Here is a 25,160-nt window from a genome sequence, read left to right on the forward strand (position 1 = left end):
AGGGATGACCACTTTCATTCAAAATCATCTCCCAAAGCATGTTGCAGATTATTTTCTTAAGAAAGGATCATTCCTTCCTGTATAAGAAAGAGGTAGTCTTTGAAGTGGTTAAAATGTAGTTCCAACCCTTATTAGGGCTTCCCTAGTGGCTCAGCTGGTACAGAATCTGCCTGCAATGCAGGAGACCTGGGTTTGATCCCTGGGTTGGAGACCTGAGTTTGATCCCCTGGAGAAGGAAAAGGCTACCCACTCCAGTATTCTGGCCTGGAGAATTCCATGGACTGTATAGTCCATGGGGTTGCAAAGAGTTGGATACGACTGAGTGACTTTCACTTCACTTCCAACCCTTATTAGTTGGGCATGGGCTATCTAATCTTTTTGTGCTTCAGTTTTGTATTTGTAACGAGGTGGGGTATAATAATAGTATCTCCTTTATAAGATTATTGTGAGGGTCAGATTAGCTAGTATATGTAAAGCACTTAGAACAATGCTTGTCATATAGTAAGTAAACAGTGAATATTGGCATATGTCCCCACTGGAGAGGCATTTTGGTCCCAATATTTTTCATTAAGCTCTGTACAGCAAGATTTGTAGTGTTTGTTTGCTTTGATAGACTTAGGGTGAATTAGTATACCAGGAGGGCTTCCCTGGTGGCTCAGATGGTAAAGAATTCACCTGCAATGTGGGAGTCCTGGGTTCAGTCCCTGGACTGTATACAGGTAGCTATGAGTGCAGCAGACTATATATTTTAAACATGTGCTACACTGGCAAAATCAAAATGATAGCTGATACTTAGCCTTAGGTATCTTGGGAGACCCTAGGGAGTAATTTTTGCTTTGTGGCAATATGGGTTTACGATTTTCAGACCTTCAGTTTTTTAAGAGAAGCCTGAGATTAAGATTTTGATGTCATTTCTGTTCAGTTCAGTCGCTCAATCATGTCCGACTCTTTGCGACCCATGGACTGCAGCACGCCAGGCTTCCCTGTCCATCACCAACTCCCGGAGCTTGCTTAAACTCATGTCCATTGAATCGGTGATGCCATGCAACCATCTCATTCTCTGTCATCCCCTTCTCCTGTTCTCAATCTTTCCCAGCATCAGAGTCTTTCCTGATGAGTCAGTTCTTTGTGTCGGGTGTCCAGTGAATTGGAGCTTCAGCTTCAGCATTAGTCCTTTCAATGAATATTCAGGACTTATTTCCTCTAGGATTGACTGGTTTGATCGCCTTGCCGTCCAAAGAACCCTCAGGAGTCTTCTCCAACACCACAATTCAAAAGCATCAATTCTTCGGCACTCAACTTTCTTTATAATCCAACTCTCACATCCATCCATGACTACTGGAAAAACTATAGCTTTGACTAGATGGACCTTTGTTGGCAAAGTAATGTCTCTGCTTTTTAATATGCTGTCTAGGTTGGTCATAACTTTTCTTCCAAGGAGCAAGTGTCTTCTAATTTCATGCCCAAAGTCACCATCTGCAGTGATTTTGGAGCCCCCAAAAATAGTCTGTCACTATTTCCGCTGTTTCTCCATCTATTTCCCATGAACTGATGGGACCAGATGCCGTGATGTTAGTTTTCTAAATGTTGAGTTTTAAGCCAACTTTTTTACTCTCCTCTTTCACTTTCATCAAGAGGCTCTTTAGTTCTTCTTCGCTTTCTGTCATAAGGGTGGTGTTATCTGTGTATCTGAGGTTATTGATATTTCTCCCAGCAATCTTGATTCCAGCTTGTGCTTCCTCCAGCCCAGCGTTTCTCATGATGTACTCTGCATAGAAGTTAAATAAGCAGGGTGACAATATACAGCCTTGATGTACTCCTTTCCCAATTCGTTGTTCCATGTCTGGTTCTAACTGTTGCTTCTTGACCTGTATACAGGTTTCTCAGGAGGCAGGTCAGGTGGTCTGGTATTCCCATCTCTTGAAGAATTTTCCACAGTTTGTTGTGATCCACACAGTCAAAGGCTTTGGCACAGTCAATAAAGCAGAAGTAGATGTTTTTCTGGAATTCTCTTGTTTTTGCTATGAACCAGTGGATGTCGGCAATTTAATCTCTGGTTCCTCTGCCTTTTCTAAATCCAGCTTGAACATCTGGAAGTTCATGGTTCATGTACTGCTGAAGTCTGCCTTGGAGAATTTTGAACATTACCTTGCTAGCATGTGAGATGAGTGCAGTTGTGTGGTAGTGTGAACATTCTTTGGCATTGCCTTTCTTAGGGATTGGAATGAAAACTGCCCTTTTCCAGTCCTGTGGCCACTGCTGAGTTTTCCAAATTTGCTGACATACTGAGTGCAGTGCTTTCACAGCATCATCTTTCAGGATTTGAGATAGCTCAACTGGCATTTCATCACATCCACTAGCTTTGTTTGTAGTGATGCTTCTTAAGGCCCACTTGACTTCACATTCCAGTCTGGCTCTAGTCCAGTGATCACAGCATTGTGGTTATCTGGGTCGTGAAGATCATTTTTGTATAGTTCTTCTGTGTATTCTAGCCACCTCTTCTTAATATCTTCTTCTATTAGGTCCATACCATTTCTGCCCTTTCTTGAGCCCATCTTTGCATGAAATGTTCCCTTGGTATTTCTGATTTTCTTGAAGAGATCTCTAGTCTTTCCCATTCTATTATTTTCCTCTATTTCTTTGCATCACCAGATATTCAATACTGAAGTCAGATTGATTATATTCTTTCAGCCAGGGATGGAGAAGCTCTATACATTCAGCAAAAACAAGACCGGGAACTGACTGTGGCTCAGATTTTGATGCAGAATTCCCTAACTTTTAAGTGTTGGGAAATCAAAACACTCTGGGAGTAGAGTTGGGAGGGAAATACTAATTGTAAGGTCAAAACAATACAGTTCTGACCACTAAAGTCAGCCTTGTGGATCGCCAGTTTGTGATGTCTTGGTCTAGAGTGGTGGGATGGATGAGGCAGCTAGCCTGGGCAAAGGAGCCAGTAACAGGTTTAGAAAGAATGACCAGAGAGATAGAAAAAGCGTGCCAGTATAGGGTCTCTAATGCTGAGTAAAGAGGGTATTTCAAAGAGGAGGGAATTATTAGCAGTATCAGATGCTGCAGATAAGGAATGAAAACTGTCTGTCACATTTAGCAATCAGGTCACTGCCTTGGGCAAAAATGTTTCAGTGGAGTTGGGAGGTTGGGAGGCAGGATTGCGATGCATTCAAGAGGAAATTTAAATGGAGACATAGGTACTATGCAGGTCTTTGATAAGAGTTGGGTAGAAAGAGAAGTTGTAGGGTATCAATCCTTAATCTGGGATTTATGGATCCCCCTCCATCAATATTATATGTACACTGCGTATGTGTGTTATTTTCTTCTGGACAGAAGTCTTAAAGGTTTCATCAGCTTTTCAAAAGAGTTTATAACCTCAGAAGAACCAGTTGTGTCAGGAGGCCTGTAGCTGAGAGATTTGGGTGTATTTATGAGCTTGTAGGAAAGGAGCCAGTAAAGCATGAGAGACTAGAGAGTAGGAATAGGGTGTGGGAGGATGTGGGAGAACTGTTGTCCCTCTGGTGGTAAAAGGAGATGAGATCTGGAGTATTAGGTAGAAGGACTAATTTAGATAAAGAATGGGTATAGATGCATATATATTTATAGGTAAATGGCAGGAAACTGAAGTAGCTCAGTTCACAATGTTTATTTTTTCTGTTATATAGTATATTTTTAATATACAACATATTGTAATATATAATATACAACATATATGTTAATATATAACATATATTTATAGTATATGTTTATTGTTTCTGTTATATAGGTCTACCAAAAAATGAGTGAAGAGAGGTGGAATATGATGTTTGAGGAAGGTGGAGGTTTAAAATACCCATAGTGAAGAGTGAGAAAGAGGCAAATCTAGGGAAAGTCTTTTGGATTGCATTGAGGGGTTCTGTGTGTGATTGGAGATCATTACTAGTAAAACCAAATAGAAAATGTGTCACCATTTTCCCTGTCTTGCAGCCTAAGGAGAGAGCAGAAAAAGCACGAAAGTGGATTGAGCTATGATAGGGGTCTTGCCAGGCAGGTGCATTTAGGAGAATAGGAGGAATAAAAGAGATGAGAGTATTAGTTGAGATCAAGAGGGAGTGAATACCAGCATTGTATCAAAAGTAATGAGTTCAAGGAATTGGAAATCTCATAGAAGTGGAAGAACGGGGAGAACTGGACTTTACAAGTAAGAAAACTGTAGAGAATAGAAGTCAGTGCATTTATGAGATTAGGACTGGGGTTCTCTTCCTAGTTTGTTTCTGGTTTGTTTGTTTGGTTTTTTTTTTTTTGGTTCTTTAATCAGAATTGCCAGTTGTGTTTAAAAAACACAGATGCCCAGGTCTCATTCTGGATCAACAGATTCAGAATCTCTAGGGAGTTGGACCAAGGCATCTTCATTTTAAAAGTTCTATGATTTAAGGAAAATTTTTTAAAGTTTGCATATAGTAAAATTTACTTTTTTTGGTGTACAGTTCTGAGTTTTGACAAATGCATAGAGTAGGTAGGAGGAGCAGGTATGGTGAGGAAGGTACATTTGTTTTTGAATATCTGATTTCTTGTTACACTGAAGATGCAACCCATGGAGTTAAGATTATTACACTGAAATAACATTTTTTTTTATCACTTTCTTAAGTCTAGATCAGGGATGGGCATACTTTTTCAGAGCCAGGTAGTAAATGCTTTAGGCATTGTGTATGCTTAGTTGCTCAGTCATGTTTAATTCTTTGAGACCCTTTGGACTGTAACCTGCCAGGCTCCTCTGTTCATGGGATTCTGCAGGCATGAATACTGGAGTGGGTTACTCCAAGGGATTTTTCTGACCCAGGGATTGAACCCGTGGCTACTGTGTCTCCTGCCTTGCAGGTGGATTCTTTACCCACTGAGCCATTGGAGAAGCCCTTAGGCATTGTAGGCCACTTATGGTCTCTGTTGCCTGGTTGTTTTGTGTGTGTGTGTGTGTGTGTGTGTGTGTGTGTGTGTGTGTTCCCAACTGTTAAAAATATATAAAAATCCATTCTTTGCACTGTACAAAAATTTGCAAAGGGCCATAATGTACTGACCACTGGTAGACAATCAGTACAACAGTAAATCAAGCTCTGATTTATAGTATTTGTTGATTCTAGAATAGATACTCCTGGGGCTGATTTCAAGCTACCAATGTGATATACTGAATGCAGAGTTTGAAAGAGATGTGCAGGAGCACAAAGTATTTCTGCTGTATAAATAAAGCAGATGTAAATTATTTTGAATGCATAGTTGATAAAATATAGTAGCTGAAGCTGAAGCTCCAGCACTTTGGCCGCCTGATGCGAACAGCTGACTCATTGGAAAAGACACTGATGCTGGGAAAGATTGAAGGCAGAAGGAGAAAGAGGGTGACAGAGGATGAGATGGTTGGATGGCATCACCAGTGTAATGGACATGAACTTGAGCAAACTCTGGGAGACGCTGAGGGACAGGGAAACCTGGTATGCTGCAGTCCATGGGGTTACAGAGAGTCTGACATGGCTGAGCGACTGAACAACAACAAACACCATACACACATTTTCCCTTTACCCGTTTTCCAGTATAGTTATATCACAGTTATAATTGTTTCTTAAATTATCTTTTAGTGTTTACACTATTATGACTATGAACTTGAACACTAAGTAGTGTTCAAGTCATTTGTATGTTACGATTATATTTTATTATATGTTTTTTGGAATTAATTATTGCCTTAGTTTTTAAACATTTGCTGGATTCTTTTTATGTGCTTATGACAGTGTTATTCTCGTATTCCATGACAGAACTATAAAACTCATCACAGTGGGTTAAACATGGGTTAATCTGTTATTTTAATTTTTTCCTTCAATACGCCTCCTTAGTCCCCCATTGTTCTCTTGCTAGAATCCCAGTTATTGTTTTCAGCTATCATCCTGATACTCTTGTTATCCTAGTGATTACTTTTGCTTCTCTCACGTGTTGGTGTCCATTTTCCTGAATCCTACACCATTTTCTTCTAGGCTCATTTCTTCATTTTGGTAGAGGACATTGTAAAGGAGCTTCTTAAGAAAGGTGCTAAGAGAAGTTTCCTGAGACTTTGTATATCTGAAAATGACAATTCTACCCTCATGTGTAGTTGATAATTTGGCAGGATATATAATTCTTGGTTGAAAAACCATTTTCCTTTAGAACTTGAAGGTTTTCCTTCCAGTATTGTTAATTTGCAATATTGCTGTTGAGGAATCCAAAGACATTCCAGGCTTTAGTTCCTTGTGATCTGCCTTCCCCCTACCCCCACCCCACCCTGCTATGATAGATTTTAAGATCTTCTCTTTTTTTCTTTTTTTAAGATCTTCTCTTTATTGCTTAAGTGAAATTCACTGAGTTGTACCTTGATGTGGATCTTTTTCATTCATTTTTTGGCATTCTTGGCACTTTCCCTTTGGAAGTGTATGTCCTTCATTTCTAAGAATGTTTTTTTCTTACTTATTTTAAATGTTTCTGTTTTTTGGAACTTCTTTTAATTCCGTTTTGGGTCTTTAGTTTATTCTCTAATTCTCTTGCCTTTTCTCCTATTTTTCATTACTTTCTCTTTCTGTTCTGCTTCTTGGGACATTTTCTTAACTTTATTTGCTAGCTTGTCAATTAAAGTTTTTTTTAAAAAATTCTTATCATTTTAGTATGTTAGGGCTCTTGTTCTTTAATGTTACTTTGTTATAGATCTTGTTTGTATTTCATAGATGCAGTATTTCCTTTTGTATTCCTGATATACTTTTTTGGTCTGTAGAAATTTTATTCTTGAATTTTTGGTTTACACTTAAGTTCCTTTATTTATTTATTTATGGTCTTCTTTAATGTTGGTGACTTTTCTTATATGTCTCATGGTTTTTTATTTTTTTTTAAAAAAACCCTGAGGTAGATATGCATAATGTAAAATTTATTATTTTAACAGTTTTTAAGTGTGCAGTTCTGTGGCATTAAGTACATTGACATTGTTGTGCGGCCATCACTGTCATCCACCTCCAGCACTTTTTCGTCTTACCTGAGTGAAATTTTGTACCCATTGAACACTGGCTCCCCATTCCCCCTCCCTGTCAGCCTGCTGCTGCTGCTGCTAAGTCATTTCAGTCGTGTCCGACTCTGTGTGATCCCATAGACGGCAGCCCACCAGGCTCCCCCGTCCCTGGGATTCTCCAGGCAAGAACACTGGAGTGGATTGCCATTTCCTTCTCCAGTGTGTGAAAGTGAAAAGTGAAAGAGAAGTCGCTCAGTCATGTCCGATTCTTAGCGACCCCATGGACCACAGCCTACCAGGCTCCTCCATCCATGGGATTTTCCAGGCAAGAGTCCTGGAGTGGGGTGCCATTGCCTTCTCCGCCCTATCAGCCTAGGCAAGCAGTATTCTACTTTCTGTCTCTGTGAATATGACTACTCAAGGCACCACATATAAGAGGAATCATACAATGTTTGTGCTTTTGTGACTGGCTTATTTCTTCAGGGTTCTTCATATCTTCATGAAGATGTGTCTTCAAGATTTGTCCTTGTATAGCATGTTAGATTTTTAAAGACTTTGTTCTCTCTCTCGCTCTCTCTTTTTTGGGGGGATTGTGCCATGTGGCATGTGGGATCTTAGTTCCACTACCAGGGATTGAACTTGTGCAGTGGAAGTGTAGAGTCTTAACCACTGGTCTGCCAGGGAAGTCCCTAAAGAGTTTGTTCTTATTTAAGAATGAGATACTGAATAGCTGTATTGAAGCTCCATGTAAATAGGAAGGACATAGTAACTGGAGGCCTTCACTGAAAGGTGTTAAGATGATTAATATCTTTTTTTTTTTTTTTTTAAGAGCATCTTATTTTAGTTATTTATTTTTAAAATTTTATTTTATCTATATTTATTTTTGGCTGCACTGGATCTTGCTGCATGGGGGCTCTTCTCTAGTTGTGGTGAGAATAGTTGTGGCTCTTCTCTTACTGTGGTGGCTTCTCTTGTTCTGGAGCATGAGGCTCTAGCATGGGCTTCACAGCTGAGGTCTTGTCAGTTTCTCCAGAGAAAAATCTCCCTGACTCATACCTTGGGGTAGAAGCTTTGTGGCTAATGTTCTAGAGAACTGAGGTGGGGAAGGGATTTGGGAAATCTACCTACTTGATAGACTTTTCTTTAACTTTGCTGTTTTCAGTAAAGGACTTATCTCTTGACCCAGTTGCACTTGGTGTTCCCTGAGTCCAGAGCCTCTATAACTGTTTCTGTGAACTGATGAGTGACAGGTAGCCTTTGTGTAGGAGGAGGGAGAGGGTCTGATTGCATGGGGGCTGGGGAGGAAAACTGGGGATCTAGCTGCTCTTTGTGTACACTTTCAGTCAGTTCTCCTATTTTTGGCCCCTTGTCTCAATTTTCCCTTTAGAGATACAGTGTGCCTCCAAGTCCTGGTCTTTACAGAGTACAGTGGTGTGATTCCTTTTTTACTGGATTTTCTCTTTTCAGGCTTAGGTTTCAGCTTTTTGCAATCTACCAAGTCAAATTCATTTGGTTGCTCTTCATGTGTTAAAAGTTGTTGCTATCATCTGATGTTGTTTCCTCTGATCACTTTTGCTATTGAGTGCTTATACCTTTAAAATATGTATTTTATTGCCAATTTGAAATGATTAATAGAGGGACTGAAGAATCACATGTATTTAATCTACTGTGTTTTATCTACTGTTCTATACTTGCCTAATTTCTTTTTTTTTTTTAGCTCCATAAAAACCTTTCGAAGAGAATCTATAAGCTACTTATTACTGAAGAGCTTGGACTAGCAGCATTGGCATTACCTGGGAACTTGCTAGAAATGCAGAATTCCAGGCTCCAACCCATATCTAGCAATCAGTGTTCTATATTTTACAGCATCCCTGGGTGATTTATAAGCACATTTAAGTGTGAAAAGTACTATTCTGATTCACTGTGCCTGCTACAGTGCTTGACACATGTTAGGTGTCTTCTGTCGGATAATTAGAAATTTAGAAAAGATGCTATAGTTAGAAATACTGTTTTGGGATCAGCATATAGGTATTATTTATAGAAGCTATGGGAGTAGATGAGAGTATAGATTAAAAGAAGGTGAAGGAAAAGTCAGTTGTATGGATGAAGGAAGAGAGGGCTTTCTGGGAAAACTGAGCGCTAAAGAACAGAGGGCTTGAGTATACAAGATGTGGGAAAATGAGCAACCTTCCACAAGAATGAGCTGCAAGGTTAGAAGTGTCTTTAGGGAGTACAAAACTTCAGAGATGGCTAAGAATTGGGAAAAAACACTTTCTGGGAAGACATTCAAGTTACAGAATAGTTTATTTAATTAGAATATGGGGAGAATAATCCAGGAGGATGCTCCAGAGGACATAATGGAATGATCAGCAGTGAGAAGATGGTGTAGTGATGAATTATCTTGAAGTTTATCCTTTTGGATTACAAAGTCCATAAGTATAAAGACTGTGTCTATCTAGTTCATTGCCATATTCCCAGCTCTTAGAACATAGGAGGTATTCAATAAATACTTGTTATATATGTATGGAAGGTTGATAGATTGTAAAAATACCCAGCATTTCATTCCTTCTTATTGTGTTCTTTTAGCAACTTTATGTAGAAACAGCTTTGTAATCTTTTCATTCTACTTATATTTCTGCAGATGAGAAAAAGATTCAAGGAGGCTGTGGGCAGCCATCTATAATAGATGTGACGTGGTCATTATCTGTTTGTTGGTAGTGGAACTATCACAGAACTTTCATTGTCTGTAAGTAGGAGCTTCCCTGTGCTTCTGGTCAAGTCAGTTCTGTATAGAGCTCCCCCAGAGAAGGAATACAGACAGCAGCAAGTCTTTGTGGTTCCTTTCGTGATTTGGTTCTTGTTGGGCCAAACTGGTTCTTGTTGGGCCCTGCTGGTCACGGCATTCAGTTCAGTGAGGACTTGGTTTGACAAGCCCAGTGTTTGAACTTTTCCCAGGAGAGACTCACTTGTTCTTTTTGCTGGTTTCAGTTGCTTTTACTGGGTTTCCATTGCACCTTACTTTTCCTTTTATACAGTATTCGCCTTGTTCTGCTGAGAATTATGGTCATGTGTTTCTAAGTGTCATTGCCTCTAGATTTCTTTTGAGTGTCTTGTCTTTGTACCTTTCATAGTAATAGCGCAGTGCTTTTGTATAGCACAGGTTTAAACTATTAATCCTTATAAGTAGAAGAATTTTAAATTCTGTAAAATTATATTTCCAACTGTATCTACCTTTATATGCCACACTCCTTTCAAAGAAGATAGGTATAAATAAGTAGCTACTTAGAAAAAAAGAATGGATTATAGCAAGCTCTCCCCACCTAGTCATTTTAGAAGTCTGATGTTTGTTTTTTAAATAACAGCTTTTTTGAAATGTGATTCACATACCATTCAGTTCATCCTCTTAAAAAGTATATAATTCAGTAGTGTTTAGTATATTCACAGAGTTGTGCAGCCATCACTGCAAGCAATTGGAACATTTTCATTACCCCTCAAAGAAACGTGCATACATTAGCTGTCATTCCCTTTCCCGCTTTAGTCGAACACTACACAACCATGTACTTTGTCGCTGTATATTTTCATGTTCTGGACAATGGAATTATACAATATATGGCTTTCATGATTGCTTTTTGTTCCATTTAGTCTAACGTTTTCATGGTTCATCCACGTTACAACATGTTTTTATACCATCTTACTGCCTAATAATATTTACTTGTATGTACATGTATACACACATACACACACACTACATTTTATATATTCATTTACCTTTGATGAATATTTGGGTTGTTTCCAGTTTTTGGCTACTGTAAATAATACAGCTGTGAACATCTATATACAGTTTTTTGTATGGTTTTATGCTTTCTTTCATTTAAAATATGTAGCTAGGATTGAAATTGCTGGGTTATGTGGTGACTCTTCATTTAACCTTTTCAGGACCTGCTAGACTGTTTTCCAGCCAGTTGAATCATTTTACATTTCCATCAGCAGTGTATTGAGAGTTCCAATTTCTCTACATCCTCACCAACATTTGTTGTTATCTGTTTGTTTGATTATAATCATCCAAGTAGGTATGAGGTGGTATTTCATTGGCTTCATTTTCATTTCCCTGATGGCTAATACTGTTGAATATCTTTTCATGTGCTCGTGAGCCATTTGTATATCTTCTTTGGAGAGATGTCTGTTCAGATGCTTTGCCCATGTTTAATTTTAGTCATTTTTTGTTATTAAGTTGCAAGGGTTCTTTATGTGTTCTAGATACAATTTTTATCAGATATATCATTTGTGAAGATTTTCTCCCATTCTGTGGGTTGTCTTTTCACTTTCTCGATGGTGACCTTTGAAGCACAGAATTTTAAATTTTGATGAAATTCAGTTTTCTTTATTTTTTCTTGTTTGTGCTTTTGGTGTCATATCTAAGAAACTGTTGTCTAATCCAAGGTCATGAATACTTAAGCTTGTTTTCTTCTAAAAGTTTTGTAGTTTTGGCTCTTAATATTTGGTTTTTGATCCGTTTTGAGTTAATATTTGAATATGGTATGAGAAAGGGGACCAACTGCATTCTTATATTTGTGTTGTTTCCCTTTCCCCACAATATTATCTTTAACTTTTTTGTTCATTAAAAAACGTTTTTGAGCAATCTAAAACTTACAGAAAAGTTGAATGTACAGTAGAAATAACTTGCTTTCTAAAACCATTCAGAGTAGGTTGCTGACATGATAGTCTATGATGTCCATGTTTGTATTTCCCACAAATAAGAACTTTCTGCAACATAACCACAATACAGCTATCGAAATCAGAAAATGAACATTGCTGCATTATTACCGTCTCATCCTCAGATTCCATTCAGGTTTTTCCATTGTCCCAGTAATGTCCTTTATAACAAAAAGATTCAATCCAGACTCACATATTGTATTTAATTGGCATGATTCTTTGGTTTTTCCCAATCTGGAACAGTCCCTCAGTCTTTCTTGAGTTTCACGACCTTGATGTTTTTGAAGATTCCAAGCCAGTTATTTTGTAGAATATCTTTCAAGTGTGGTTGGTTCGTCTGATGTTTCCTTAGGACTCGATTCAGTTATGTGTATTTGTTGTGTCCTTGGTGCATCCTGTTGGTAGCGTGATCTCACCATTACTGTTGGTAGTTACCTTGATTGCTTGAATAAGATTTGTTTCCCAAGTTTCTCCACTATTATATTAATCTTTTTTTTCCATTTATTTTTATTAGTTGAAGGCTAATTACTTTACAATATTGTAGTGGTTTTTGCCATACATTGACATGAATCAGCCATGATTTTACATGTATTCCCCATCCCAATCCCCCCTCCTACCTCCCTTCCCATCCGATCCCTTTGGGTCTTCCCAGTGCACCAGCCCTGAGCACTTGTCTCATGCATCCAACCTGGGCTTTGGGACTCTGTGGGAGAAGGCGAGGGTGGGATGTTCTGAGAGAATAGCATTGAAACAAGTATACTACCAAGGGAAACAGATCACCAGCCCAGGTTGGATATATATTAATCTTTTTACTTTCCTGATTAATAAGCATTTGTGGGAAGGCCTTCAAAATTATATAAGGCTTCTGTGTTAATCTTTATGCTTTTTCATTTATTTGCTTACATCTGTGTGGACACATGGATTCCTATTTTGTTTACTGGTTTATATTCCCTTACTACTGTTCTTTGTATTGATGCTCCAATCATTCCAGATTGGGTAGTAGGAGCCCCTTCAAGCTGGTTACTTTGTTGTTTTGTCATTGCCCCTCATTCTTTGAATATTTGGTTACTTTTTGTCACAACATGATGTTCCAGGTTCATTTGGTACTTGGTTTACCCCACCCCAGCCGTTTCTCCACAGAGCCCTGGTTCCTTTTAGTAGATAATGGCATTAGAACCCAAGAGCTGGGTGTTGGGTGTGCATATTAGGACTTTGCCGGTCCCAGGACCTCTTAGGGAACAGAGCTAGGAAATAGTTGTATTTTCTGTAAGTATAGACGTTTACATGCATCTGTCTGTGTATTGAATTCCGTGAGTTCACATCAATAGCTGAAATTGCAGTCCTAACCAGAGGGTTCATTCTTTTTTCCTGCCTTTCTGTATTTGTAATTTCCTTTTTAGACTATTATCTTTAGTAGTTTTGCTTCCTAATATCTGGCCCATTTCTCTGTATTTACCCAGTCTTGCATGGCTATTGCTGCATTCCCCCTGCTACCTCTCTTCCCCTACCCAATTAGAAACTCTTTCATCCTAATCTGGCTTTGGTCCACTGTGTTGGGATGCCTGCCTCCTAGGCCTGTGTCCTTAATTGGCTTGGTCTCCAACACTCTGTGCCTCCAGGCCCCGACCATTGCCCGTCACTCAGCATCAACACTATGCCACTCTGCCCTTGTGAGGATTACCTCCTCACCCCGCCGGACCTCTGATATCCTTGCTGTGCTGCTGCCCTCGTACAAGGACGTAGTCCTCCCTCACCTGCTTTGGGCTCTGACACCAGCTCTTGGCTATCATGACCAGTCCCCTTCTTAATGGCTTTTGGACTGAATTGTTTGTGAAGGGGCTTCATGTTGTCTTTTGAGAGAGAAGTTTTTTGTACATCTGTTAGAATTCAGTTAGTATTTTATTTTTTTCTAATTTAGAACTATTTTACTTGAAGAGATATTCTTCTGTAGTTCTAGTTGTAAACACAGAACAAATGTTGTTTGAGTGCTTCAGAGGCATCATTGTATTTAAATGAATCATGTGATATGTTTACATCTTCAGCTACACCTGAAATCAAAGACTCAATACAGTGTTTTTCCCAAAGAAAGTATCAGTCATAACAAAACATAACTACTAATGATCAGTAGATTATCATTTTTCCTAATATGACCACTAAATATGAAAACATTGTGGAGATACCTAAAGAGCTGCTTTTTTTTTTTATTTAGAGAAAATGGCACCATAGTGCAAAATACCTTTTCCTTAACTGTGACATCCATTTGACAAAATACCATCCAGCCCTACCAAAGTTATTTCAGCATCATTTGCAAATCAAAATTGACCATCGTTTACACTTACTCTGTATCCTGTAGGGAAAGGAAAAAATAGTGTATCAAGTGCAGAAGTCAGCCTGTGTCAACTGGTGTGTGTTTACATTGTGGTAACACCAGAAATTGAAAAACAAGTACTCTTATGTGAATGAAACATACCCTTGATAGTTATTATAAAGGCAAAATCAACTGACTTTCAGTCAGGACTAGTGTCTCATGTCCAGTTCAGTTCAATCGTGTCCGACTCTGTGACCCCATGGACTGCAGCATGTCAGGCCTCCCTGTCCATCGCCAACTCCCAGAATTGACTCAAATTCATGTCCATTGAATTGGTGATGCCATCCAACCATCTCATCCTCTGTCGTCCTCTTTTCCTCCTGCCTTCAATCTTTCCCAGTATCAGGGTCTTTTCAAATGAGTCAGTTCTTTGCATCAGGTGGCCAAAGGATTGAAGTTTCTGCTTCAGCATCAGTCCTTCCAGTGAACACCCAGGACTGGTTGGATCTCCTTGCAGTCCAAGGGACTCTCAAGAGTCTTCTTCAACACCACAGTTCAAAAGCATCAGTTCTTCGGTGCTCAGCTTTCTTTATAGTCCAACTCTCACATCCATATGTGACTACTGGAAAAACCATAGCTTTGACTAGATGGACCTTTGTTGGCAAAGTAATGTCTCTGCTTTTTAATAGGCTCTCTAGGTTGGTCATAACTTTTCTTCCAAGGAGCAAATGTCTTTTAATTTCATGGCTGCAGTCACCATCTGCAGTGATTTTGGAGCCCCCCAAAATAAAGTCTGTTTCCACTGTTTTCCCATCTATTTGCCATGAAGTGATGGAACCAGATGCCATGATCTTAGTTTTCTGAATGTTAAGTTTTAAGCCAACTTTTTCACTCTCCTCTTTCACTTTCATCAAGAGGCTCTTTAGTTCTTCTTCGCTTTATGCCAGAAGGGTGGTGTCATCTGCATATCTGAGGTTATTGATATTCCTCCCAGCAATCTTGATTCGAGCTTGTGCTTCCTCCAGCCCAGTGTTTCTCATGATGTACTCTGCATATAAGTTAAATAAGCAGGGTGATGATATACAGCCTTGATGTACTCCTTTTCCTATTTGGAACCAGTGTGTTGTTCCATGTCCAGTTCTAACTGTTCCTTCCTGACCTGCATACAGGTTTATCAAGAGGCAGGTCAGGTGGTCTGGTATTCCCATCTCTTGAAGAATTTTCCACAGGTTATTGTGATCCACACAGCCAAAGGCTTTGGGATAGTCAATAAAGCAAAAGTAGATGTTTTTCTGGAACTGTCTGTCTTTTTCGATGATCCAGTGGATGTTGGCAATTTGATCTCTGGTTCCTCTGTCTTTTCTAGATCCAACTTGAACATCTGGAAGTTCACGGTTCACACGCTGTTGATTTATTTATTTTTATGTTAAAGACATAGGCATAGAGGCACACTTGAATAACTTGCTAAATACCTGCTTCCCTGGCCTTGCTACTCCTTTTCCTGTTGACCAAGCTGCTGAGCCCTCAGCTGCGTAGGCTGTGGTGCCTAGCCAGTGTTTTTAAATAAAACACTGAAAAACGAAGTACAGAGAACACTGTGGAAAGTAGTGAGAAAGAGCAAACTGTGAAATACAAAAGCCGTAGGATGTAATGTTCAAATTTAGAGTTGAGATGGTTCATGATGATTATTGGTAAATCATAAAATAGGGGACAGATTGGCCAGGACTGAAGAAACAAGAGGGCCAAGGAGCCCCATTGTGCCTGACAAAGGTGGGTATCCTCCAGATGGAGAGTCTTACTTACATCTGTTACAGTGAACATCTTCACAATGCTGTGAGCTCTTCAAGGCCAGGTGCATGGCCTCCTTACGTCTGTATCCCCACTATTTAACACATTCTTGGATATGGTAGATTTTTAATACATATTTTTGGGGACCAGGAAACTGAGCTGAACCAGCTCACTGCTTTCAGAGCCATTTCGATAATGTCTGCTCATGCAGTTCATTCACTCCTCTACCTAAGGCAAGGGTGACAGGCTTCATCTCACTCTGATGCACTGATAATGGGTACCTGGAAGCATTAATGATACAGATTTTGAGGGGACTCCCCTGGAGTTCAGTCGTTAAGATTCCATGTTTCCACTGAAGGGAGCATGGGTTCAATCGATGGCACAGAAGAAAGGAGTGCCACTCATTCACAATGCCACCTTGAAAGAAGGGTTGCACAGATGTTCTCTATTACCCACCCTGGTCTAGAAGAAAGGCATCCAACAAAAAGTTAGTGTTTTATAAGAAGGAAAAAAAATGCAGATAGCTTGAATATTTCATTTTTTCAGGCACTTATTGGTAGAGTTCTAGAAGGATTCTTTCATTGGCTAATGTTTAACATGCAACATAAAAATAATCCTTATTTTGATTTATAATTATCCGGGATCTTAATGTACATTGGTTAATGAACTGTATTTGAGGAAATTAGAAAGCAAATAATAATTTACATTACAAAATAACAATATAAATTTCTCTTCTAGCTCTTCCACCAAAGCCACCTAAGCCAATGACTTCAGCCATTACAAATGGAATAAAGGACAGTTCTGTTTCTCTTCAGGATGCAGAATGGTACTGGGGGGATATTTCAAGGTAATTAGACTAAGTATTATAGTTGAATGGAGTTTAAAAAATAATTCTTGAGATTAGTAGTTTTTAAGAATATTTTTAATGCCCCACAAGTTGTCATTTAAAGATTACCATTTTAAAAACTGTGTAGGAGAACCTTTAAAATTTTCTAAATGGTTTTCTTCCCACACAAAAAAAAAGACAAGATAATCTTTAAATTATAGGTATGATTATTACTTTTAATACTGTGTTGAGGATAGAGTTTTGAATAAGTGAAACTTATACATTTAGTATAGATGTGTGTGTTTTGGGATAAAATATTTATCTATGTTTAATTTTCCTTATGTTTCCGTTTCTAAGGTAATGGTTCCTCAGTGTTCGCACACATAAAAATCAGTGGAGTAGGGTTTAGGAATCTGCATTTATAACCTCCCCAGTTGATTTTTATGTCTCTTCACCTCCTTTTGAGAAGCAGGACTCTAGGACAGATTTGCTTTTTGGGTAAAATGTGGTTTTGGAAAACTCTGAATGTAGAGAAAAAAAGATAAATCTATATTTTATAGATAAATATATATTTTTAAATTCAAACATTGTATTTTCTTGTTTTTTAAAAGTTATACCCACTTTTGCCAAATCAGATTTCAGGTTGCTTCTGTCTTCCTCAATACGCTTGTCCTCTTTCTCTTGTCTGTCCTTTCCCATTGTCAAAGTAGCACTCATTTTTTTTTTTCCATATCATTTTAACCATCTAAAGATGTACAGCTCAGTGGCATAAAGTACAGTCACATTATTGTTCATCCATTACCACCCTCAGTGTCATCTTCCCAAAGTGAAGCTCTGTACCCATTAAACACTAACTCACTTTTCCTTCTGTTTTCCCCAGCACCTGCCTTCTCTTTCTGTGAATTTGACTTTTCTAGGTACCTCATATAAGTGGAATCATGTAACATTTGTTCTTTGTGTTTGACTTGTTTCACTTAGCACAATGTCTTCAAGGTTAATACATGTTGTAGCATGTGTCAGAATTTCTTTTTTTTTTTTTCCAGAATTTCATTTTTAAGGCTGAATAATATTCCATTACATATACATACCACATTTTAATTTATTCATTCTTATGGACATTTGGCTTTGATGAATACTTGGGTTATTTCCAGCTTTTGGCTATTGTGAATAATGCTGCTATGAACATTGGTGTATAAATGTTCAACATTCTGCTTTCAGTTCTTTGGGCATATACCCAGAAGTGGAATTTCTGGGTCAGACAGTAATTCTATATTTAATTTTTTGAAGAAGACTTAATATCTTTGATATTAAACATAAAATTTAAATTTTAGCAATGTACAAAAAAAGGATCTATTATATTTACATACTACTTAATTTATATTTTAAGACCATGTGGTTCTATAACTCAAGGTTCTTTTATGTCCTGCCATTTTCTTTGAGTCTTCTAGTGTTGTTCCTTAAAGTCCTAAACCATCTCTGCAGAAGGAATTTGTTGTCAGTATAAATTCAAATTGGAGAATATTATTGAAAGGTTGTGAACTGAGTAAATTATCCCCATTCTGATCTGACCCAGCTGCCACTGTTGCTTAAACTTAATCTTCTTTCTAAACAGCTGCTGTTTTTTTCTGACACTCTGCAAGTTCATACCTGCCTAAGGAAGCCCTAAAGGCTTAATGGAAACAGGTATTCCCTACAGACAATTGAAACCTGGAAGAGTTTAAAAATCAAATACTTATCCTGGGATTGCGTAACACCAAAAATCAAAACAAAAGCATATCTGGGGGAGGAACTAAATGACCTCTGACAGCCCCCATGATTCTATAATCTTAGACCCCACCTCCCAATTAGTCTTAGTGATAATATGTGAAGAAAACAACCAACATTTAGATTAAAAAAAATTTTTTTTCCTATAATTCTTTTCTTCAGGGAGGAGGTAAATGACAAATTACGGGACATGCCAGATGGTACCTTCTTGGTCAGAGATGCCTCAACCAAAATGCAGGGAGATTACACTTTGACCTTGCGGTGAGTATTTTTCAGCATTTTGTCTAGTGTTCTACTAGCATGATTTATTTTTGAGTATACAAAGATTCCTGCATTTTATTTAAATCTTTATATACAAATTTTTTCATGTTTTTATTTAATTTAGATACATAATTTTAGTTGTTTGGCTAGCCATCCTTTTCCTACAAATTTAAATAATTAATGCTAAAAAGGCAACAATTTTTATTTTTATGTAGCAGTAAAACAAAAAGCCTTAAAATCCCTAAATATGATGAAGTAAGATGTATACTGTTGACCTTATGTGTGAAGTAGAAGTCATGGGCACAGCCTAAAGTTATTAATGATATGCTGGGAATCCACCCCTCCAATAACTCTATTGATTTCCTCAATCTAGACTTCAGAGAGTAAAACTCAACATAATTTAGGTTGATGAGGATAGGTAGAGGATAAAACAATTTTCATGCCATCTGTGTGGGCATATTAGAATCTCATAAGGTGGATATATCAGTCTCTATATTTACAAAGATGGGATGTATAATTAAATAGATTAGGGAAACTGTATTAGATATTTCTACATTTAGTTTTAACAGTTAACATAGCCTAAGGACAATTAAAGAATCTGCCTGCCAATGCAGGAGTTGTGGATTTGATCCCTAGACTGGGAAGATCCCCTGGAGAAGGAAATAGCAACCCACTCCAGTATTCTTGCCTGGGAAATCCCATGGACAGAGGAGGTTGGCGGGCTACAGTCCACGGGGTCCCGAAAGAGTTGGAAACCACTTAGCGACTAAACAACAACAAGGACAGTAAGGTCTTGCGTTCTGTTTTGTTTTTTTTAAAAAGGGACTGTCTAAAGAATAATGGCAACAATAACAACTTCCTTGTACTAAGCATTTTACATGCAGTATCTATATCAAAACAACCTTATGAGGTAGGTATCATTAATAACATTAATATTTTCATTTTATAGATGAAGCAACTGAAGCTTAACTTGGTTAAGAAACTTGTCCTAAAGACACTTAGCTTGTAAGTGTCAGAGGACAGGTTCAAACTCAGACTTATTTGTCTCTTTGCTGCCTTTCTAGCCTAGCATCTTTAGGAAAAATAATCCCATATTTTATCCTAGAAATTTGGAATTACTATATATCAGCTTCTGGTAAAGACATTAAGAAGTTAATGAAGCTAGGACTTCAGCTGTACTGAGGAATAATCCATGTTCTGCAGTGATTCATTCAACATTTTTTCCCATTTCAGTCCGGCTGCTGTCTCTACTGCTGTTCACGGACTGCTAGACCAATGGCCACTTCTCTCTTACCGTTCTGACCTCTTAGCAGCATTAGTCATAGACACGTCTTCTTAGAAACGGTTTGTTGTCTTGGCTGTTCTGACATCACACTCTCCTAATGTTCTTCCTAACTCATTTGAGATTATTCCAGGGCTCAGAACTGGGCCTCATTCTCTTCTCTGTATTCATTCTCCCAAGGTGAGCTTGTCCTGTCCCATGGCTTTAATGTACATCTTCATAGCGATAATTGATAAACCTTATCTCTAGCTCTGACCTTCTGAATTCCAGATGCCTATATCCAGTTGCCACTCAGATAACTAGAGCACATACTAATTTTAATATAGTCAAAGCAGAATTCTTGATTTCTAATGCAGCTCCCCCTACCCAAACTGTTTCTCTTCTAGTGTTCCCTTTTTTTTTTTTTTTTTTTTCAGAAATAGAACCACCATCTCCATTACTACCACTATTTTGTGCTACTTGAGTCACAGAATCTTTTTTTTCCTCACATCCAATCTGTCATTAAACAAGCCCTGCCAACTCTACCTCCAAATCTATATCCATAATCTCTTTACACTTGTCTACCATCCAAATCTAAACCACCATTTTCTTGCTTGATATTTCATAGTTACCTCCTAACAGGTTTGGATATGCAGAAAGTTGGAGAGGAGGTTGCAGGATTAGGTAGCAACAGAAACAAAGATATGGAGGTGAGAAACTGTAGAGCTCTGTTCTGTGAGATGCAATTCCATTTGGCTAGAGAGTAACATTTGAAGAGAAAAAGTGTAGGGGTTAGAAAGTTGGAAAGGGTCATGTTGAAGAGGGTCTTGAATTCTAAACTTAGGGATTTGTGTTTAATATTGTATGGAGGCAGGGGGAACCATTTCATTTTTCAATGGAGATGTTTTACAGTTAGACTGTGTTTGAATAGAAAGAATAAAAGAGGATAGAGATAGTAAGGAGTTAGATGGCTGTAATGAATTGAGAGGGAATGATGTTCTAGAATTAGGTTTATTCTTTAATCATTTAATATTATTAAGTGCCCACAGTGTTCCAGGAAAAGAAAATAATGGACAAGCCAAAAATGGTTTCTTGTCTATAGTGTTTATATTTGGGGGTTGGTAATAGTCAGGGAGAGGGAGACAAAAGAAACACATTAAAAAAAAATGAAACAGTTCCCTGGTGGTCCAGTGGTTAGGACTCTATGCTTTCACTGTGGGGTTGGGAAATAAGATCCTGCAAGCCATGTGGCACAGCCAAAAAAGAAAAGAAATGAGACCAAACCACTTTGTTGTACAACTGAAACTAACACAATATTGTAAATTGGCTATAGTTCAATTTAAAAAAAAAAAGAAATGAAGTAATTTCACAGTATATGAAGGACTGTGTAGGGAATACATAAGGTTATATGCTAACAGAATATGAGGAAAGGAAATTTCACAAAGTTTTGAGGAGAGCCTCTCTGAGGATATGAGCTTTGAAAACTGAAGTATTAGAAAAAGCTGGCCAGAAAAGTGTTCCAAGGAGAGGGAACAGAAAATGCAAAGACACTGATTTTGGAACGATCTGATGAATCCAATGAATGGAGACACCGATGTTCCTGGCTTTCAGTGTGAATCAGAGTAGTGGGAGATGAAGTTGAAAGTGGGAAAGAGCCAGATGCGAAGAGCCTAATGAGCCATGGTAAGGAATTTGAACTTTATTTCTAAGTGCAAAAAATATATATATATAATAAAGGGTTTTAAGCAGGGCAGTGACATGATCAAAAGATTGAATACACTATTACCTCGGATTGTGGCTCTAGGAAAGGAGTTGAGAATCAAAGTAAGAGGCAATGTTGAGCTGAGAGCTAAAGGGATTTGATAATAGAAAAGGTATGAGGTTAAGGAGGAGTTAAAAGTGACTGTGGTTTGAGCCTGCTGGGCTTAGAATGAATGTGCCATTTATAGAAATAGGAGAGTCAGGAGCAGTTGATTTTTAGCTGCTTCAGAACTTCCAGGTAAAAATATAACTAGAGTACAGCTAGAAATTTAGGTTTAATGCTTAGGGGAGAATATAGGGCCAGAAAAAGATTCAGGTACATATCTACATAGATTAATTGGAATTTTAAGGAAAGGATTTATATAGGAAAAAAAGGGTGGAGGACTGAAGGCAAATTTTTTTAGGGAATAAACTGTGTAGCAGCAGCATGGAGGCAAAGAAAGAGCAATTAAGAGGTTGAAAGAAAAGAATAATGTCACAGAAGTCATAGAAGTATGAAATACTAAGAAGGAATGGGAGTGGAGGAAAGAAAGGGAGTGTGGAAATTTCAGTCACTGCAAAGAATCTGAGCCTGGGATAGATGGGGAGAGCAGAGTCCGAATTTGGTAAAAAGTCACTGGTGACCCTCAGAGAAGAGAAAAGAGCGTGAGATCAGACTGCAGACAATAGGTGAGAGGAAGTAGAGCTTTTTCAATTCAGTTACCATTTAAAAAAGTCAGCAAATGGTATTTATAGTAGAAAATCTGGATAGTTAACAAATCTTTAGGAATCTGATATATGCCAGCATTGGACCAGGTGCTAGGATATAAGGAGGAGTAGCAATGTTCTTCTGTTAAGAAGGTTACAGCATGGGAGAGACATAATTAAAAACCCACTCTTCCTCAGTTCCTTCATGTCTTTACTTCCTTCTCTCTTTAGAGTTAACAGTCTAATATTAAAATAACCTTGTTCTCCAGACTTGTGCCTCTCTCCCTTATAGTAGTCGTCTAAATATTGATATATTCCAACACTTGTTAAATTCAACTCTCCATCTGTTTTTTGCCTATACCGGGGCAGCTGAATGTGGAGAAAAATACATCATGCAGGCTGTTGTGCAGTCACTAAGTCCTGTCCAACTCTTTATGAGGGTGTATGTGCTCAGTCATGTCCAACTCTTTGTGACCCTATGGACTGCAATCCACCAGACTCCTCTGTCTATGGAATTTTCCAGGCAAGAATACTGGAGTGGGTTGCCATTTTCTACTCTAGAGATCCAGCTCTTTACCACCCTATGAACTGCAGCATACCAGTATCGTCTGTCCTCCACTATCTCCCAGAGTTTGTGAAAATTCATATCCATTGAGTTGGTGATGCTATCTAACCATCTCATCCCCTGCTGCCTCCTTCTCCTTTTGTCTTCAGTCTTTCCCAGTGTCAGGGTCTTTTCCAATGAGTTGGCTTGTGACTGCCAATCTTAAGTGGGCATTTAGTACTGCCACGCTGAATTTACATTTTCACGATCCATTTGCTCTCTTACTTTTCCTAGATGATAATTTCACGTGTTCTTTTTTTTCTCTTCAGATCAACAACCCACTTTCCTCCCTTTTAATTAAAGAAGTTGCTTCCTGTTTCTCTGAGGATATGGAAGCAGTTAGAAGAGATCTAATTCCTTCATGCTCCTGTTGCTGCAGCCGTCAACATGAGTGTGAATACTCTGCCTTTCTCCTGTTCCAGTGATGACTGTTCATGTCCTTGTCCAGGATCCCGTTGTGGATGAGACCCCATCCCATCCCTCTAAGCTACTCAAGGAATCACCCTAGGCATTATCTTGTTCTTTCTTTTGGATCAAGTTTTGGTCTCTACTGAGCCATTCCCATAAGTATATAAATATGCTTTACAATCTCTCACTTAAGAATAATAAAGAAAATTCGTTTGACTTTCTCAACTGTTTCCCTATTTCTCTGCTTCCATTTATATCAAGACAGTTGTCTGTAGGCATTTCTTCTTCTTCTTCTTTCATTCTCTTTAATCCATTCCAATCGGTCTTCCATCCTTATTATTCTATTGAAACCATTTTGTCAAGACCCCTTAGTGATCTCTACTTTGCCAGACCCCAAGATCATTTACCCAGTTGATCATATCCTCTTTGACAAAATGCTTTTTTAAAAAACAGGTTTTTAGGATACTGTTTACTTCAGTAATTGCTCTATTGTAATTGCTCAGTAATTCTCCTTATACTTCATTAATTGCTCTATCTTGGTTTCTTTCCTCATCTCCCTGACCACTAAACATTGGTGTACCCCAGGACTTAGACCTCGGACCTTTTCTCTTATTCAACTATGTTCATCTTCAAATAACATCTATAGGCTGACAACTCCTGATTTTATACATCTGGCCCAGAACTTGCTCCTGAACTTTAGATTCTTTACATAGGCTGCAGGATCCTCTGCTCTTGGATGTTCACTGGGCATTTCAAACGTTAACAAATCTAAAGTTAATGCTTTTTTCCTCTTTAAACATGTTCCTTTTATATATATATATCCTTCTTCTTTCTGATAAATGACAATTCCATTCTGACTGCTTAAGATAAAAACCGTGAGATCATCTTTACTTTTGTCTCCTTTCATGCCTATATCTAGGCCACAGCACCTTCTGTCAACTCTCTCTTCAGCATATATTCAATCTACCATTTCTCAGTATCTCCACAGCTACTACCCTTGTCCAAGACACCATCTTGTCTTACCTAGATTATTTTACAAGTCTCCCAGCTGACCTTTCTACTTCTACCCCTGCCCACTTTGAATGGTCTTATCAACTTAGCAGCTAGAATGAGCCTTGTAAAACACAAAATAGATGATATCATTCTGCTCAGACTTTCTTGTGTTCCCCATCTTAGTCAGCAAAAGCAAAAGCCATTACAGAGCTCTACGGGCTATTATAGGGTCCAGGTTCCTTTTACTTCGTCTCCTACTACTCTCCTTTTTGCTTTTATTAGCTCCACCACTGCTGACCTCATTGCTGTTCCTGGAACATGCTAAGCTTGCTTCTACCTCAGAGGCTCTGCACTTGCTATTCCCTGTCTGGAAAACTTCTCCCCCAGATATCTGCTGTGCCAGATTGCTCACATCATTTAGGACTCTGCTAAATGTCGCCTGAACAGAGTGGTTTTCCTTGTGCAACATATATGAAGTAGCCATTTCTCCACCCCCAGAATAATCTCTTTCCTTTGCTGTGCTTTTTTTTCCCTAAAGGACCTATTGCCAGTTGATAGATCTAGTTGTTTATTTTTATGTTCTATCTTAATGAAAAATTCTTTATCCTCTTTATAAAAATGGGGATATGGAAAAAAAAAATGGGGATATGTTCCACCTGCTCCTAAACTGGAAGTTCTGTGAGAGCATGTACTGTATCTGGCTTGTTTATCACTGTGTCCACTGTGCCTCATACAGTCTGGACATATAATAGATGTGCAAAAAGTGTTTTTGAATGAATAAGTACC

General features: G+C 38.3%; 1 protein-coding gene across 5 annotated transcripts in view; it reads left to right on the forward strand.

Moving 5' to 3' along the window:
* Nucleotides 1-25,160, forward strand: part of PIK3R3 (phosphoinositide-3-kinase regulatory subunit 3) — a 97,978-nt gene that overhangs the window by 41,230 nt on the left and 31,588 nt on the right. For 3 of the 5 annotated variants that reach the window (XM_065913865.1, XM_065913878.1, XM_065913885.1), the window contains 2 exons: nucleotides 16,548-16,656; nucleotides 18,562-18,660. In XM_065913865.1, coding sequence (XP_065769937.1) covers nucleotides 16,548-16,656; nucleotides 18,562-18,660 — 208 coding nt within the window. Of the gene's footprint in view, nucleotides 1-9,722; nucleotides 9,743-15,728; nucleotides 15,792-16,547; nucleotides 16,657-18,561; nucleotides 18,661-25,160 lie in introns of those variants that run through there. The other 2 variants (XM_065913868.1, XM_065913893.1) reach the window with 2 other exon arrangements.

The sequence above is a fragment of the Muntiacus reevesi genome, chromosome 1, assembly GCF_963930625.1.
Source record: "Muntiacus reevesi chromosome 1, mMunRee1.1, whole genome shotgun sequence".
NCBI classification, from domain to species: domain Eukaryota; kingdom Metazoa; phylum Chordata; class Mammalia; order Artiodactyla; family Cervidae; genus Muntiacus; species Muntiacus reevesi.